General features: G+C 36.0%; 1 protein-coding gene across 5 annotated transcripts in view; it reads right to left on the bottom strand.

Moving 5' to 3' along the window:
* cv-c (RhoGTPase activating protein) overlaps window positions 1-18215 on the bottom strand; it is a 194585-nt gene continuing 176370 nt past the window's right edge. For all 5 annotated transcript variants that reach the window (XM_013310778.1, XM_013310777.1, XM_013310780.1 and 2 more), the window contains 18 exons: window positions 11248-11361; window positions 10790-10932; window positions 7655-8267; window positions 7441-7583; window positions 6294-6434; window positions 5970-6079; window positions 5716-5883; window positions 5460-5572; window positions 5120-5235; window positions 4883-5010; window positions 4448-4551; window positions 4242-4369; window positions 3972-4131; window positions 3629-3723; window positions 2688-2825; window positions 2281-2421; window positions 1959-2195; window positions 1-1744 (listed from right to left, as the gene is read on the bottom strand). In XM_013310778.1, the coding sequence (XP_013166232.1) occupies window positions 1630-1744; window positions 1959-2195; window positions 2281-2421; window positions 2688-2825; window positions 3629-3723; window positions 3972-4131; window positions 4242-4369; window positions 4448-4551; window positions 4883-5010; window positions 5120-5235; window positions 5460-5572; window positions 5716-5883; window positions 5970-6079; window positions 6294-6434; window positions 7441-7583; window positions 7655-8267; window positions 10790-10932; window positions 11248-11361 (2907 nt within the window). In that variant the 3' untranslated portion in view covers window positions 1-1629. The remainder of the gene's footprint in view (window positions 1745-1958; window positions 2196-2280; window positions 2422-2687; window positions 2826-3628; window positions 3724-3971; window positions 4132-4241; window positions 4370-4447; window positions 4552-4882; window positions 5011-5119; window positions 5236-5459; window positions 5573-5715; window positions 5884-5969; window positions 6080-6293; window positions 6435-7440; window positions 7584-7654; window positions 8268-10789; window positions 10933-11247; window positions 11362-18215) is intronic.

The following is an 18215-nucleotide window of genomic DNA, read 5'->3' as shown; positions in this document are numbered from 1 at the left end:
CGTACCGTGTACTAAGAACACTTCATACAAATCGTTAATAGAGCTATAATAAAATTTTAACAATATATTTTATTAATGAAAATTACAATCTAAATATTTACAAATCAGACTTTTTACAAAAAAAAAACTTACAATACAAACGACCTTTACAAATATTTGCAATTCACGACCCACAAAGTGACCATTGTAAAATTAATTTTACTATTGCAAAAATTGTAATTTATTTTACAAACTGACAAAAATTTAATTTAAGTGTTTTGTAGACCAACCTAAAGGGTCAGCCAATTTCCTACTAAATTGTCATCATTTTACAAAACTTTGGAAACTTGAGTCTTTTGGGATTATAATGTGTCTATTTAAGATAGATTAGTTTGACAACTGACGCCTATATATTATCGAATTAATTTTGTATGAGCATTAATGTTGTACTTAATGAACGGTTGTCATAGTGTCGAACCATCGCGCACAACCGTGAACTATCGAAAATCGGTCTTTTAATAAAATTAATCCAACAAATGGGTATTTTAATTTAGGTATTTTATAACTTTTTGAATTTATTTATAAAAATGTTTTTATTCGTCAACACCGCAATTTTTGGTTTAATGTCTTATTTCTTTGTCCTTATGAAGGATAAAGTAGGAATAGAAAGAAACAATTTTATCTATATTGTAATTCAAAGACAATAATCACGAATTTTCGATTGCATGTTCTATGAGAAAAACCATCGAAAATCGAAAAAATTCTTAAACGATTTTACTCAACCCATATCTAGTGTATTTTCAAACTAATCTATCTTAAATAGACACACTATAGAGAAAAAAGCTTTGTCTAGGTCTCAGCATGACCTATTAATATTTTAAATTATAATACTATTTTATATTCCTGAACACAGGACAGGTACAGTTATGTGCTTTACTGAAAAAAAAAATTACATTCATATACAAATATGACTAGTGATATGTTATGATAACTTTATAATCTGTGGTAAGTTTGCGCCAAAATAAGATTACATTTTTTTTAATCTAAGACAAAATTTATATCACATAATATATTGTGATGTTTAATCCAGAGTGCACCTTGAAAGGGTCTAAATATTTTTTTTATAACCTAACCTAACACACTAACTTTACAATAAAAGCAGTCAGGTTTTTTGGTAGACCCCACTAGGGTTTTATTATTAGGATATAAACATTTAATTATGGAGGTAGGTAGTGAATTTTAAATCTAATAAGTATTCTTTTGAATTATGCATTTTCAATCAATAAACCTTTATTTACAAGAAATTGTCAATGATTTGGTCTCGTCTCTAGATATCAAAACATATTCTCACATTTATACTTTTGAGAAAGAGACTATCGATAATCGATTTCATGAAAAGAAAATCGATTTATACATCGATATTTTTGTATCATATAAACACCAATAGTTGCTAAAATATGACCAAAATATTGCATCCAATAATTTACATAAAAAATAATTTTCTTGGATTATGATGCAACACTTATTTGGCGATTATCAAACATATCGATGTTGACAATCTACATCCCTATTCGAGATAAAAACTTTGACGTTCATCCGTCATACTTAAGCGGTGTTCAATGTGAACACAGCTTAAGTGGAATGTTTGGATCATACGTTCGACTCCGGACCTTCTGTGTTGTGCTTGAAGGAAGCCCTGATCCTCGCTAGATACAATGCGCAGATGTGGCCGTAGCATTTATTATACCACTCTGGTGTGCGACCCCTGTAATTATTCACAAATATTAAATCAGTTAAATCGATGAGATTTTTGCTATTGCTATGCAATTGGTTATCTCCTTTTTATTTACTTATTTCATTGTACCCATGGAACAACAGAAAACAAAAGGTATTGAAATCATAACTCACTATAACACTATAAAAGCCAGGAAAAAAAACAATCATGGGGGTTTTAGGAACAAAAAGAAAAAACAACTAACATTGTATCAACTCGTGCGAGATGCACTAGCCGGCTGCGGCCTTTTCCTGCAGGTTGGGCGAGATACCGTGAAGCAAGTACAACACCGCGCGCGCCGACCGCTACGTTAGCCGTACCCGGAGCGCTCGTGGCACCAGGTAAGCCCGGCGCACCTGGAACAGCGCCAGCGTGTGCCACCGAAGTCTCCGCTACCGCGCACCATCCACCGCCGCCACTGCCACCGCCCTGCTGCCACGACCTAATCACAAATACATGACGTAACGAGTTACAATAATTCGAAATCAATATGACAAAATAAAAATTAGTAGATTAAGGGATCTTACCTTAATACGCAATAGTCCCTCGGTGGTAAGTTGATGCTAGAAGCCGTAATGTACTGGAACACCTCAGCATTGGTTCCCAACTTCTCAACTACTCGCCATTTTACCAAGGTGTCATCCCATATATGCCGCTCGCGGAGGATTCTGAGGAGATGTCAATTTCAATTAAGTCCAACTTGCAATTTAGGCCCAAAGAAACTTATTGCTCCATCGTAATAGCCGACCTAATAAGATTAGATGAGAGATACTACACATCAAGCTTTATTGACATTGTGACGACGTTTCGCCGCTGCGTCTGTGTGGCATCCTTGCGTTGTTGACGAAATAATGCCTTAGCTCGGTTGTATATTTTTGTCAACAACTCTCTCTGGCTGGCTAATCTGATGGTGAAAATATGAAAGTAGATTGACCTCTGCATGACCTCCTGCGGCGGCGCCTCGACGTCGGTGGTGGCGCGCCACAGCCGCAACGGATGTCCGTCTCCAACCTTCTTGCAGCACAGCTCCACATGCCCTGCAGCGCCCGACACCGACATCCAGCCCCTACTCCTGACAATTTACAGACTATTAGTACCATTATAATATAGAAATTGAAACATCGATTTTATCACATCGAGCGGTATAGTGAGATAAGGTACAATACACATTACATTTTAAAGAGAAATGGAAATTATTTAACATTGGTAACAACGTTTTTAATTGTAAAGGTATACTAACAACGCTTTAAAGACGATTATTTTAATATAAATTGTCACTTAAAAGACTTTTTGTACACAACTAAACATTAATCTAATTGTTGGTTAATTTTTTTTTTTATTTTTTTTTATTTTGACACAAAAATTTCATTCTTTTATTATTTATTTACAATTTTTATTATTTTTTTTTATTTTGTATATACAAACACAATACACATAACATCTACCAAAACAATTCTCTAGGGTTAATGATCAGTTCTTTATTGAAAATATAAATAATTATACAGAAATTTCAAGCAAACGTATTCTTTACAATTTTTATTACTTAACTCATTGAAACAAATCACAAAAGTACAGCATTAGATATTCAATAAAAAACTGACATGGCACACCGATCATATGCAAGGGAAAAACATCGCTCTAACACCCAAATCTCACCTCTTTGCCGATCGCCCACTGACTCTAAAAAAGCACGAAAATAGTTAGACTTTCTAGAAGTTAAAGAAATTCAGTCTAGGAGCAATACATGTTAAGATATATATTTATATAAATAAATTCTATTCATTCTTGTTTACGTTGTTACTATAATTTTAGATAAGTAAACTACGCAGATTCTACAAGAGTCAAGTTTAAAAAGTATAAGACGAGGAAACTTACTTTTCTTTGGCTTCTTTGAGCAATGCCTTGATACAGGCTTGTTGAAATCCTTTCCAGTCTTGGTTAAAATCTGCTCCTAGTTCTTCTAATGCGACCTACAATTATAACGTACATGATTCATCTAATCAACTCACAAAATTTTCGACCTAACAAAAGAGCAACTTGAAATAGCTATTTAAAGAATTTATATCCATTCTCCAATTGGAGTCCCTCAAATTAAAATTACAGCCTTCTTCACACCAATTACTTCTTTCTTAATCCTAATATCTAACCATTCAGCGATACATGAAAACTGGCTAATGTTGATCGGAGTTGAAGATTTGTTATCTATTAATTTTGTTACCGGCACGCTTTCTTCGAAGTAGTTGAACTTGCAACGAGCGAGCATGTCGGCGGGCGCCAGGAATAGTTGATGGTGACGCGCAATCAGCAGCAGCAGGCACGCGTGCGCCGCGCGGCTCTCGCTGATCTGACGCTGGTCGGCCACGCTTTCGATTATCATCCTGCCCAAAATAGAACCCAGAATAAAATAACCTCATATAAAAGTCACATAAAAAAGTTGATGATTACAATTATCTTCAATTCTCAAAGTTATTTGATTTGTAATTCCAACCTGTTTGAATTTCCTTCCTTAGTGCTACCAGTATGAGGCGGCGCATGATGCAGCCTGAGTAAGGTAGGCGCCAGGCATACCGCTAGGTTTGATGCTGTCATTTGATTAACTGCTGAATGTTCCGCTACCTGGAAATGAAAGAACATTTGTTAAAACAGCAGTCCCAATAATTACGTTTATTTTTGAAGATATCGTGAACGACGTACCTCAGAAAGGAATATTAACAGAGAATGCAAAGCTTCCAAATGTTCTTCTGGTAACAGCAGCAACGCGCACTGCACAGCGTCTGGCCTTAGAGGCTCGGGAACATCTGAAATAGTATCGAATAAATTATGAAACATTAGGTTGATTACAGAGTTAGAATAGGCGTAGAGATGACGTCACGAAGACAAAAATGAAGATTAAGGCGTAAATGTAAGCGTAGAGGTAGGATTCGAAGTAGTATTTGTAGTAGCCGAAGGGAGAAGCGTAGAGGTAAGCTTATCGGAAGGTGTATAATGATGCGTAGAGGGTAGCGTATATAGAGGGTGACATCAAGAAAACGTAAACGAAAACGTACTCCGCCACCACATACAGGAGTGTCTAACATGCAGCTGAACTCTCATAGGACGATTATAATAAAGCACAGTGATTGTACTTACGTTGGAATATCGCAATGAACGTCTCACTGAGTTTATTAGTGAGAAGCGCGTCGGGTAGCTCTCTGAAGTACTGCTTGACCAAGTCAGCGACGTCGTGCGCCTGCGCACCGTCGAAATTCAGGCTACACCTAAAATAGCAACACGGTACCGATTATTATTGTTTTCGTCACTCAGAAGTGTCTTTTGCATGATTTGAAAAATAAGATTTTATGATTACATTTATCGAGGATAAATTACCTTTCGACGTTAATATTCTCACTAGCAAAGGCAGCATTGGCTGCCCCTGCCGCCTCCACCATAGCGCGCAGCTTGGCTATCCGTGACTTCACGCCCGCTTTGCGAAATATACCCATCTGCAACGACAATGTACAAGAAGTTTATAAATCCTTTCTGCAATCTAGCAAAGTGATATGTAGTCTAAATTTTGGTCGATGTTTTTTGTAAATCTGCGTATGTGTGGATTCTGCTGTGAGTGATTTCTAATATCCTCCACATAATTCACTCATCTTCCAATATGTGTATTCAGTCTTAATATAAAAGAAATTACTAAAAGAAAATGTTAAAATCGTATGTTCACCTGATCCAATGCATTCGTTTTGAGCCAATTGAGCGCACACTGGATAGGCTTTGGCAACGAATGACCTGTCCTTTGCAGCGATACTGTTAGTGGTACTCCGAAAACAGTTTTGTCTGCAAATAAGATAGTAATATAAATTAACCTTGTAACGAAAGGTATCGAAAATTATTTTCCTGAACGAGGTTTATCTATAAAAGCGAATCTTTTTCATTTTGTTGAAATAAAACGATATACGTTTTAAATCTGATTAATTTACCTTTATAATCGGGCGTCTTGATTTTTCTAATAAGCTTGGGCAGTTCCCAGTTCCAGCCAGATTTGTGCGAGGGGCAATATCGTTCCATACACGCGGTCAAACGCAGCAGCGCTAACTTTCTCAGAATGTGCAGCTGTCCACAGGACAGTGATGACATAGGTCGCGAAACTGAAAAAGTTCAACATAGTTACTGTGAGTTACCACTCCCAGAATATTTTTTAAAACGTAATTAATTAATAAAAAATTGAACTTACGGTATGCTTCTGGGTCTTTCTGATTTGTTGCTGGCTGAAGAGTATTGTTTGCCTTAGGACCTCCGTTGAGAGTACTCGTTCTGAATGAATACCACCTTTGTATGTTGTTTCTGTGAAAAAAATTGATAGAGTGAAAACGAAAATGTACGAGAAGAATGACTATGAAAATCCAAATTGTAAATGCATTCAATCTGACTCAAACACCATCATTATCCATTATGTAGATGATTTTAAGGTTTTTAGTTTTTTGGTAGCTTTAACTTTACTTTTATGTTCCAAGTTTAAAAAATTTGGTACTACTTAATTTACATAGGAAGAAATTACTTTTTCGTCTTCAGATCCAGACTATCATCGTCGTCATCTTGATCACCATCATGCGATCTGGAGCCCGCGGAATTGGGGCTACTGTCTAACTCTGAACTTCTTGAAGCCGACTTATCTCTTTTGAGACTCCTATCTCGAAATCTGAAACAAATATTATTTTTTATTAACACATATAAATGAAGTAGGCGTAACCATTACGTAACCTAGAAAGCAACGTAATCGTCACACTCAAAACTCTTAATGTCGCTATTCCTATCGATCTTAAAACGTTCTTGGGACATACAAATACTTCCCTAATTTTCTTGGATTTATACTTTTAATGTGCGACAATTCGCCACATTTCAACTTGTATAACATGCACTAATAATAGCTTGTAGTCGTATCTTCATATATTTCAAATAACACTTTAAACCGCTGAATCGGTATACCTACCGCAGTATAATAGAATTTCAAACAAACGAGCAACATTAGTAGAATGTCGGAGCTGGGTCATTACCATATGTTACTTATTCCTCGCGCTCCGTAAGTCCATTATGTTTGAAATATATTCATTTAGTGTAATGGGGACTGGCCGCTGTGGCCATTATTCACTCTTAGCAACTATCAATATACAAAAATACATACTTATTGGTCTACCGATTGGTCTACTTAATGTCAGGAATTGAGTTTTGGACACTTTTGACATAAAATTAGCGATCGTCAATTTTCTGGCCTCAATCTTAACTAGTATCAATACAGTACTAGTCCCAACTATAGTGTAAAACAATGGTACGAGGTACAAATATTAATCAGTGCGTAGATAATTATTCAATTTAGGTTCGAAGCAATAAGTCAGTGGCCGTAAGTGACAAGCTTATCGCGCTGGGCGAACGCATGGTTCGCTTGATAACGCTGGCCGGCTAATCCTGTCCAACGAACTTGCATTTAGGTCGGTCATGTTGACACACATTCTATGAACCTGTCTAATACATATACTAATTTCATTACAATATAATGCAAACCAAAATATCAACATGAATTATGCCTTTTTGCTCGATAAAACGTTTTAAAGTTCAACTTTGTACTATAAACCTGATACCCAGAGTCATAAGTTCAGTTACAAATCACACTAATATCCCGAATAAAGAACTGTGTGGATTCCACATACTTGTGTGCCTCCTTGCCCAGGTTGAGCGAGCTGGTCCTAATGGCCTGGCGGCGGTGCGGCGTGTGGGCGGGAGACTGCTGCACCTCGCGCAACACTGCTGGGTCTGGCTTTAGATCCACAGGCGATGGAGGCTCCACGTATACCTGAAATAACATTAAAGTCTCAGTTATTGGCAGTTTATAATATCATATGAAAAATATCAACAATCACTAACCTCTGTATTATGATGATGAGCATTGAGCTCTTTATAGTAATTGTGCCTCCAACTAGCTGGCTGGCATTCAGAGTCACTAAGGGCGCTGGAATCATCACTCCTTAACCCCCTATGGAAGATTCTTTTCGCTCTCCCTAATTTGGATTTCGAACTCTTGTTGCTTGAACCCATGCTTCCATCAGACGCGTAACTAGAACTATCATCACCGAAAGGAGCATGAAGAACAAAAGATTGTTCTAGAGGTGCGATAGGGGATGGAGGCATAATGGTCATAGGAGAAGGAGGTTGGGTTCTAATCGCAGGAGCATGAGTAGGTGAACTATGAAACTCAGGAAACGGGAATTGAGTGGGTGATGTAGGAGTCATATCTATATAATTAAGATCGGGATATCTGTCTTGTTGTACATCTAAGAAGTGGGGAGAAGAAACTATCACTTCAGTTCTATTCTGCCTCTTTCTTCGCCGCGTCTTTAGAGATTCAACTCTCCTTAGCAAGGCTTTTGCTCCATCTCGGAGTCTCTCTGAACCTGTTCGTCTAAACCTCGTGCCCGTATCTTCTTCGTCTTCTTTATCGCTTGGTAACTGTATCATTGTTTGACCGGGTACGGTTAATCTGTAACAATTTTAATAATAACACATAAGAGCCTAAATTTTAGACTTGCAAATAAAATCTTTGAGGACGTAATTTGATTGTATTTTAATAAAACATTGTCAATTTTGAATTATTTTCAAATATTTCGATATTATGATGCATCCTTTTTGAAAATGTATTTCATAATAAATTGGGTAAGTAATTACAGGATTTCTCGTATCTTTTCAAAGTTATGCAGAACTTGCGCAAAGTACTTTAAAGTTTCAAACTTATCAACATAACAATGCAGATTGAGAAATTTCCTGGAACATTATTTTTCTCATATCACTTATTTCCATCCATAACAATATTAACTAGAATTGCTACAACAATACTGTTATACAAAAAGGTAAAACGAATCAATCATTTCGTTCAGCACTCCTTTTTTACTTCTCTCCACTCTTTTTAATTCTTGTAATGTGTCATTTTTTCCTCATAATATGCTCCAAACTACTATTTAGTTCCCTTATTATTTAGTACTCAAAAGATATTTTTGTAAACTACGATAGTGTTTTTTTTTAAATTGATCATTGTTACATATAAAAATACACTATGAAACAAATAACACAAATATGTCGCTTCAGTATGTCTCGTATTGAGTAAATCCCCCATCTCATGTAGGATCTACGACCGAGCTTAAGGTGTCTTGAAAGTATCTCCAAGAATAATAACTAAAATACGCGTAACAAAATAAAGGCGTTGACGAATGCATAGATGATGACATTTTAAACATATGGATGATGATGGACGAAGCACTATATAGAATCATACAAAGCAAATTAAAAATGGGTGCGGGCCCTGCGTGCGGTGCGTCCGGTGCCAATGGGCAAGTACCTTTAAAGTCCGCTGTCAGTCGACCACGCACTTTCTGTCCGACTATCATTACGATTTCCTTCGGTTTGGCAATCCCAAATGGAAACGTGATAGGTGAAGGGCTAAGTACCCAAATTGTATGTAGAACAAACAGTCGGGCAAGTTAATTACAGTCATTGTGTTGGTTTCAATGATGAGCCTTACGCAGTCACGAATTCCGTGCCTTGGATTATCGATAGAGTGTGGTCGAATTTAAATCTTATGTTGTTGAAGTTAAGATACAGAATTGTTATTGTTTGCATAATATCTAGTAGTAATCAGAAATAACGTTAACAAGAAGCTATTTAACGTGACATTTCTTTACAACATTTATGACGGATTTATTTAACTACGAAAAGATACTTAAGTTTTTTGGTTTGCGCATTATAAAAATGAAGTAGAGCGCGATCTTGAATTGTGCTACAAAAGTCTTGAAGTCTTAAAAAAAACTATGAAAAGGCATAAAAAGAAAATGGCACTTTTTAGAAAATAAATGTAATCAGCAAAAACAATTATTAAAAACAATAAAATCAAAACACAAGTGCATTAATAAAAATGACTGTTTTATATTTGACAAAGAAATGATGATACGCGTACTCTTTCGACATGCCACTTTACTCTTATTGGAGTGACGTTTAAAATGGGATGTTAGAAGAGTGTACCATAGACTATTAATTTTGACAGGCATCGTGTCTATAACCACAATACGATCGTCTATGGTCTCATGGTTAGCTTTGGGAGCATCAAATCTGTCGACTACGCCAAGATAATAGAGACAACTACTTTATATTGACCTTTCTTACAAGTGAATTATTCTGTAACGCTAACAAGATTCAGAGGTCAATAGGGGGTCAGTTAAAACTGGATGCTAAAGATAGATCCAGTCTTTTGTATCTAACATTTCAATCGACCCTTACGCAATCACTGGCCAATTATCCGTGATGCATTCAAACGGTTACTTGTCCATTAACACGATGGCTCCAATGATTAGGCTCTTTGTATTGAGAATTTATTAATTCTTTTATTCAGGCATTGATTGATTTAGTATTTCGTATTCAATTTATATTTGATTTTCAAACGATCTTAATGACGCTGGGCTTTTTTACGTTTGTTTGTTTATGAATCTCTGATTTTGATATATGAAACCATATCAAATAGCAATCTTCCTACGGTGATCTATTCGTGTTTATTATGTAGAAAATTAATATTGATCTCTATAAGATGAAGTTACTTCGAAAGTTCAGAATCAACTTTATTATTTAACCTAAGCACAATCAACATCATGTAGTAAAAGAAAATTCACATGATCTAAACTCTAGCAAACAATTAAGGCATTGTTGAGAAACTGTAAGACGAACAGAATGTCGGCGTTAGCTCTAACTTGAAACTTTAATTAACTACGGTTCTTTAACGTCAGGAATCTACGAGTACAAAATTAAAAATTACACATCAGGTGCACTACTCTACCATTTTGTTAATGCAATTTTGAAACAATTATGTTAAAAGTATCCATGTTTCGAAAATATTTTCAAACCAAAATTTGGTTTTGTTCTTTACTACTGGTTAAACCCACTCTGGTATTTGTTTCTATTGCAATAAAAAGCAACAATTTTTTTATTCCCAATAATTCTAAAGATATATTTATTACTTACAGATCTGGTTCCACATCTGTGTAGTGTCCATCGGCATCAACAAGGCCAACCCTGATGGTGGGTAAGGTCTCATCTTCGTCATCTTCTACTTCTCCCCTGGCTTCTCTTGCTTCTCGTTCCGCTAAAGCACGAGCTGCTATCACCTGCATAAAAATAGTTTCCATAATAAATTCAACGTTTACAATAGACCAAAAACAGGCTGTTAACCACGACCGAGAACAAAAAGACCACTTGAGATGAATGAGAGGAAAAGAGTCAATTGATTAATGACACATTTTTGGTACTTGATACATTTTTTCGTAGCGAACTTAGTGATGTCTTACTAAAGGAAGACGAAATCAAGTCTTAAGAATCGGTAGCATTCATAAACTAATATAAATATGTGTAGCGAAGCGTTAAAAGAACTGTACTGGGATTGTTTCAGCCTGTTTTATGCCTTTACTCGTGAACCTGCTTACCTGCAGCCGCCTCTGCGCTTGTGGAGTGATCTCCACTACCCGTGACCATCGTCTCGACTTCCTCTCGTACTGCCAGTGCTCGCTTAGAGCACATTGCTCGTCGTCAGAATCGTTCTGTAAGCAAATAAACATTTTAAAGATTAGTTACTTCTGTCTGTATAAAGTTCACACCATGTTTTGTATACACCTTATCTTTTCTTAAGTTACATCTGTCGTGTAATTTTACTCTTTGTATATTTTCATTTGTCTAAAGTTACTTACTATAATATTTTGACTTTTTCTTTTGAAGGAAAGTAACAAGGGATTTTATAATATTTAGTTTCTTTCCTCGTTATAACAATGTTGTTTTACTCAAGGGTATATAGTTTTTTTCTCAAATAAATTTTTTAACGTAAGACCAATAAAAGTACGAATACTATTAAATATTCAGATCTCAATAAAATTCTTTTAAACATTTTTCTTTTACTGTTTAATATTATGAGAGAAAGCTTCACACAAATTGAACAGCTAATATGCTGAAATCCGAATAAAATTCTTAATATAAGGGAATACAAAACACTCATCACTTCTCCGCTCGAGTGAAGCCTTCGGGGAAATCAATGGTAATGAAAACTGGAGTTGTTATTAAGCCATTTGAACGCCCTCTAGAGTTTAATACGCAACCTAAGTGTTGTATTAAATCGTGTTTCACAAAAAAAGATGCTGTTGGAATATAAAAGAGTTTCTATTACTAGTTTAAATTACGTTAACTAATACTGATGAGTGCAGTATGTTAAATCTATATTATTTTTTTACTTATGTTCACAAGTAAACTTAAAGGCCACAAATGGATAGCAAGAAAAGTACTGTCGCGTGAATAAAATTTAAAGCAACTCATTGAATTCTAAAATATAGACCATAAAATGTCATGCGATACATGAATACACTTTACCGCTTGACTGTACTCGTAATGGTTAGATACACTAACGATTTAATAAGTATATGAATTTGCGTTGCTGATACTTTACGCATGCCAATTTGTCGCGATGACGAATGGAAAATAGGGTTTACGATTTCTTGCTCGATGTTTAACTAATCATTGTATAATCAAAAATACAAGTGTTTATAATAAATTAAAACAACGATGAGAGCTTTTGAAACAAACTAAATGGGAAACCGATTTTTTTTACGTAATAACAACAGTCTTGTATATTTGTAAGACTGTTTTCTAAGAAATAGCTACAAACTCTTGATTTCAAGGAAAAAGTAATGCTGAAGATCCTTTTTCCTTAAATAAAATAAGGATAAGAACAGCTTACGCGGTAGAACAAAGCCGTGATACTGAAAGCTCGCCTTCACAATGTTACGGTATTACTAAACCTATGATTAGAATATCAGAAACTATAATCACACAGCGTAAGCGAAACGAAGCAGAAGCGAAGCGAAGCAAAATTTAATATGACTATGGCATCATTATCAGCTCACTATACATCCCCACTGAGGGGCTCAGAGCCTACCCAAAATAAAAGGGTGATTAGGCCATAGTTAACTACGCTGGCCAAATGCGGATTGGTTGACATCACACATATCTTTAAATTTCTGCTCAGATATGTGCAGTTTAGGTCACGATGTTTTCCTTCATCGTAAGAACGTGGGATAAATGTACATATGTAAATCGGAAATCGAAAAAACACATTGGTACATGGCGGGATTCGAACCCAGGACCTACAGATTGCAAGTCAAGTTCTTGACCCCTGAGCTACCAACGCTCCTGTGACTATGGCATAGTCACCCCTAACTTAGGGTAGGCTCCGAGCCCCTCAGTTTGGACGTATAGTGAGCTGATTAATATGAAGCTAGCAAAAATTACTTCGTTGCGCCGAACCATTTAGCAGACAGTTGCTTTGTTTTCGAGCTTTAGTCTCTTGCAGTTATGCTTTTTGTCGCTATGTATCGCTTGCGATTGTGTGCTACAGACTTAAAGATAAATGCGACTAATAGACTATGAAATTTCGTAACTTCTTAGGATAAGATACGATATCAAAAGACTAAGTTTTCAATAGCCATGAATCATTCGGATTTACGACCTGCTATTGTTTTTAAAGCTTTTACATTTGCATCAGGCGAATATTACGCTTGCTTATTTATGTCCGTTATTTCTCTATCAGTAGTGCCTTAGGATATACATAACATGTACACGGAATGTAAAAACCAAAAATAAAAATATTCTTGCATTTTTAAATTACTAGCGGTCGCCCGCGCCTCTGTCCGTGCGGAAAAAAAATTAGTAGCCTATGTTTTTTTCTAGAATATGTTCTATATGTATGCCAAATTTCATCGAGATCGTTGAGCCGTTCTGCAGATACCTTCAAACAAACATGAATCCATCCATCTAAACATTCGCATTTATAATATTAGTAAGAAGTAAGATATGAATGCGTTTAAAATTGATATATATTAGAAACTAAGCAATCCCAGATATCACGTCATCTTTCCAATGAAATTATTATTGGATTCCTAAAGTGGAAAAAACATCGATTGAATGATTGTAAGTTCCTTAAGGATAAAAATCGTTACTTTTCCTTCGTCTGAAATGTATGTTTTAATTAACTACATGTAACATCATTCAAGCTTTCGTTTACTCTTCAATATTTGCTAAGGCAAAGTACAGATGTAAAGGAATTTAATTAGAGACCGCCTGACTGGGCAAATCAAGTTGCCGACCAAGTACCAAAGGCTTAAGTTATTCTATTTGAGTAACAAAGGGAAAGCGGTGGACAAATATAATTCTGACACAATACCGACTTCTAATCTTATTCCTTCAATGTGGGTCGTATGTGTTTACGTATAAGTATATTGAAAGCTTGAGAATCTAAAATTGAAACTGACACAAAAATGATTTTTTTTTAGAAGAGATTTACAAATTTATATTTTTTATTATATTGTAAGTCCAGATGTCTGACATTCGCGGTTTAGAGCAGTGGATACCAGTCATCATCATCAGCTCACTATACATCCCCACCGGGGGCCTCGGAGCCTACTATAAGTGAAGGGTGAATAGGCCATAGTCAACCACGCTGGCCAAGTGTGGGTTGGTCGACTTCACGCATATCTTTGACTTTCTTTCTCGGATACCAATAGCACCAAGCAACATTTTAAGCAGCAAGCAGCAGCTGATATTTATCAATCGCTCCTAATTGAATCCTTAAATAAATAAAGGGATCAATCAAGACCAAAATCTCCGTTTAAAACATTGTTTAGTCAAAGAATTCAACGGCAAGTGATTTCACATACCGTTGATTTCTATGTTTCATATCTCCTTTCTCCTGTTTATAAATCGAGTAGATATTTTTAAATCAAATTTCAATATAACTATTGTAATATGTTTTATAACTTGTTCAAAATTATAACAGTTATGTAAACATGATATTCTGGTCTTCACTTCGCCCCTCTTTCCGTGGACTGATTACATTGAGTAATGGCTTCGTCGCCGACACCTAAATGAAGAAGATAGGCGTTCCGAACCGTCAACGCGCCGTGGGATCTTTTGAGTTATGCTAGTTTCACACGGGGGCAGAACAGTTAGAGTGCAGTAGGACAGTTCAGTACCTCTATTGTTTGAAGACATATATCGAGACAGAACAGATAATTGTTTTGGCTGCAAAGATATTGACTCGTACATTATCAATACTGACGATTATGAATAAAACTAGTCCCTCCCTCCGATCGGAATTAAAAAAAAAACATAATTAGTAGCCATGTGTATGCCAAATTTCATCGAAATCCGTTTAGCAGTTCTGAAGATACCTTCAAACAAACATCCATTAATCCATCCATCCAGTCATCCAAAAAATCGCATTTATAATAATACTAAGATATTAAAAGGAAAGAACTCATATTGTCCGCTGTATTAGTAATTTATTTGAATTTCTTTCTTTATCAGTAAGTGTGTGCAACAATAGTATTGCACTATTTTAGTCTACGTCCATTTAGTTTTACCCTCGTGTGAAACTGACATTAATGTACCGAGTAAATTGAACCTGTTACGACCGAATTATGCATCAAAATCGAGCCCTCGATTCATTGTAATTGATTGCGTCGCTTCGAATTATAAAGTACAGTCAACTTGATTTAGTTATTGAATCAACATTAAAATTGTGTACATAATTGGTTGACACGTTTAAAAATAAACATTACGATGTATTTTTTTTAATTTACAAATAAATACTAATGCAGTTAAATCTGGTTACTAACGATTATTATGGAGGTTAAAAATTACCATATTGCTTAACCTTTAATACATGTATCAAAACGGGCAGTTTACTTCTGAATACCATATTACCAATGTGGTCAGTAAAAAGCATCAACTCTTTTTCCGTTATCTTTAATAAGATTTTTAAATAACTTTTTTCAAGGATTGTTTTATATTATAAAGTGATAAATGAGCAAGCGGTCAATTGAATTCGCCGAAGAGACACAAACGTTGCTAGTGGATATCTACCACTGCGTTGTCTACTTTTAATCTACGGAGGAGGGGACACATACAACGATCAAATTTCTCCTTCCTATGCGTTCCCTGTTCTGCTAGATCCACTTCCTCTTCCCTTTCAGAAAAAGGTGGAAAGGGATAGTGGACTAAAATTCGATCTCCAGCCCACGGTAATTGGTCTAAAATTAGGCATTTGCTTCATGACTTGTTCATCAGTATAGTTAGCGCTTAGTTAACATTATTGCCAAGTCCCTGCGGCAATCATTACATCAACATGTATGCTTTTAACGATTAAAGTACTGACGAAACTTGGTTAGTCGATATTACCTCGTTATTGCATGATTATAGCTAAATTACGTATCATTACTACGGGCAATTTAACTCAAAGCATATTACGAAAGAGCGTCGGTGGCTTAGGAGTTAAAGCACTTGACTTGTAATATGCATGTCCTGGGTTCGAATCCCGCCATTTACCAATATGTTTTTCGATCGTGATTTACATATGTACATTTATTCGACGTTCTAACGGTGAAGGAAAACATCGTAATGCAACCTGCACATATCTTCGAAGAAATTCAAAGATATGTGTGAAGTCAACCAGCTTGCAGTGGGCCAGCGTGGGTGACTATTGCCTACTCACTCTTCACTTAGGCTATATGGTGACGTATTGTGAGCTGGTGATGATGATATTACGAAATTGCACAAAACTATGAAATTTTAAATAAAGACAACAGAATACAAAACAAGTGCTAATAGCGTTGAATATGGTCTAATCCCTGATGACTTAAGGAAGACCCCGAGACCCTCAGTGGGGACATATAGTAAGCTAATCATAATGAAAAAGCTAATAAATATATTAATTTGACATACTTCAATATCTTATTTCTCTCTGCAACACATCTCATCAACTAAAAAATAGTCAAACCTTTTTAAATTGATAGAAAAATCACCTTACAAACGTTACTACTTACTTTAGAAGCTATCTCCAGAACATAGACTGGAAGAAGAACATAGAAGAAATAGGTTACTAATTAATTTTTCAACCCCGCGCGAACAGAGTCGCGGGCGACAGCTTATATAGGCACTAACCCAAATATCTCTAATAGCTTAAGATAACCCATATGACTACAGGAACGATTAAACCAATTTTATTTCTCGGTATAAGAAAACGTTATGTCTTTAGCTTACGTAGTTCGGTTATTAATCCCTCTTTTATAGCAGAGGGGTAATTAAAGAAACTGCCGTTTTATTGCTTTTCTACTTTCCAACGAAAATCGAAAGCATTTATAACGTTTATGCTTTCTTGCCTCAGGCTTACGTTAACATAGTAATTATGTGTTTTACCTATGATATTTCTTGAACGAAACAGACTTTAGTTAAAAGCTACTAAGGTAATTTTTCGCAACATTTCTACTGTCTTGAATATTTTATGACTTAGATTGATTGATAGATGACTACTGCATCACATATTCATCATCATCATCAGCTCACTATACGTCCCCACCGAGGGACTCGGAGCCTACACTAAGTCAAGGGTGATTAGGCCATAGTCAACCACGCTGGCCAAGTGCGGGTTGGTTGACTTCACACATATCTTTGAATTTATTCTCAGATATGTGCAGGTTGCATCACGATTTTTTCCTTCACCGTAAGAACGTCGGATAAATGTACATATGTAAATCAGAAATCAAAAAACACATTGGTACATGGCGGGATTCGAACCCAGAACCTGCAGATTGCAAGTCAAGTGCTTGACCCCTGGGCCAGTGACGTTGTCTTCATCACATATTACTATTTGCTAATATTATAAATGCGAATGTTTGGATGTTTATAGGGATGAATTGATGGATGCATGTTAATAAGACGAGGATGGAGGAAGATCGAAAGCCCAAAGCAGCATATCTCGGGACCCCGTCTGGCCGCCGAACCATCGGTCGGCCCAGGTACCGCTGGCGAGATGCCGTAGAGCTTGATCTGCGGGAGCTACAAGCGATGGACTAGCAGGAGAAGGCGCAAGACAGGCGACTTTGGCGATCTCTTGTGTCGGAGGCCAAGACCAACTTTGGGTCGATGCGCCAGCGGAGTAAGTTAGTTAGAAGCTATCTCCAAAACGGTTGCATGAATCTAGCTGAAATTTAGCATTAATTATTTGTTGGAGTCAACAAATTAGCGCAACAAAGGATTAAAAAGTTCTCCTATAGCTTTCTCAGCGATGTTTTCTTTTTTTTTTACTTGTTCCTCTAATAAATTCTTATTAAGAGGAATACTTAAATCACATAGAGAAAGGTACAAAGACCTGTATTTGTTTGGCAGAAACGATAATGTTTAGATTTTGTGTTAAGTGGATAGCAATTCCTAATTCTACGATAACTATTAAAAGCGAAGTGCTTACATAAAACTTATAGACCTGCGTAAAGCTTATGACGCCATTCAAAAGAAAGTTGTTCATGTTACTTTGATAAGGTTCTACAAAGCTAAGTATTGTCAATTAGTAAAATAA

Source organism: Papilio xuthus, unplaced genomic scaffold (genome assembly GCF_000836235.2).
Source record: "Papilio xuthus unplaced genomic scaffold, Pxut_1.1 DF827714.1, whole genome shotgun sequence".
Classification (NCBI taxonomy): Eukaryota; Metazoa; Arthropoda; class Insecta; order Lepidoptera; family Papilionidae; genus Papilio; species Papilio xuthus.
This window is presented reverse-complemented; position numbering and strand designations above follow the sequence as displayed.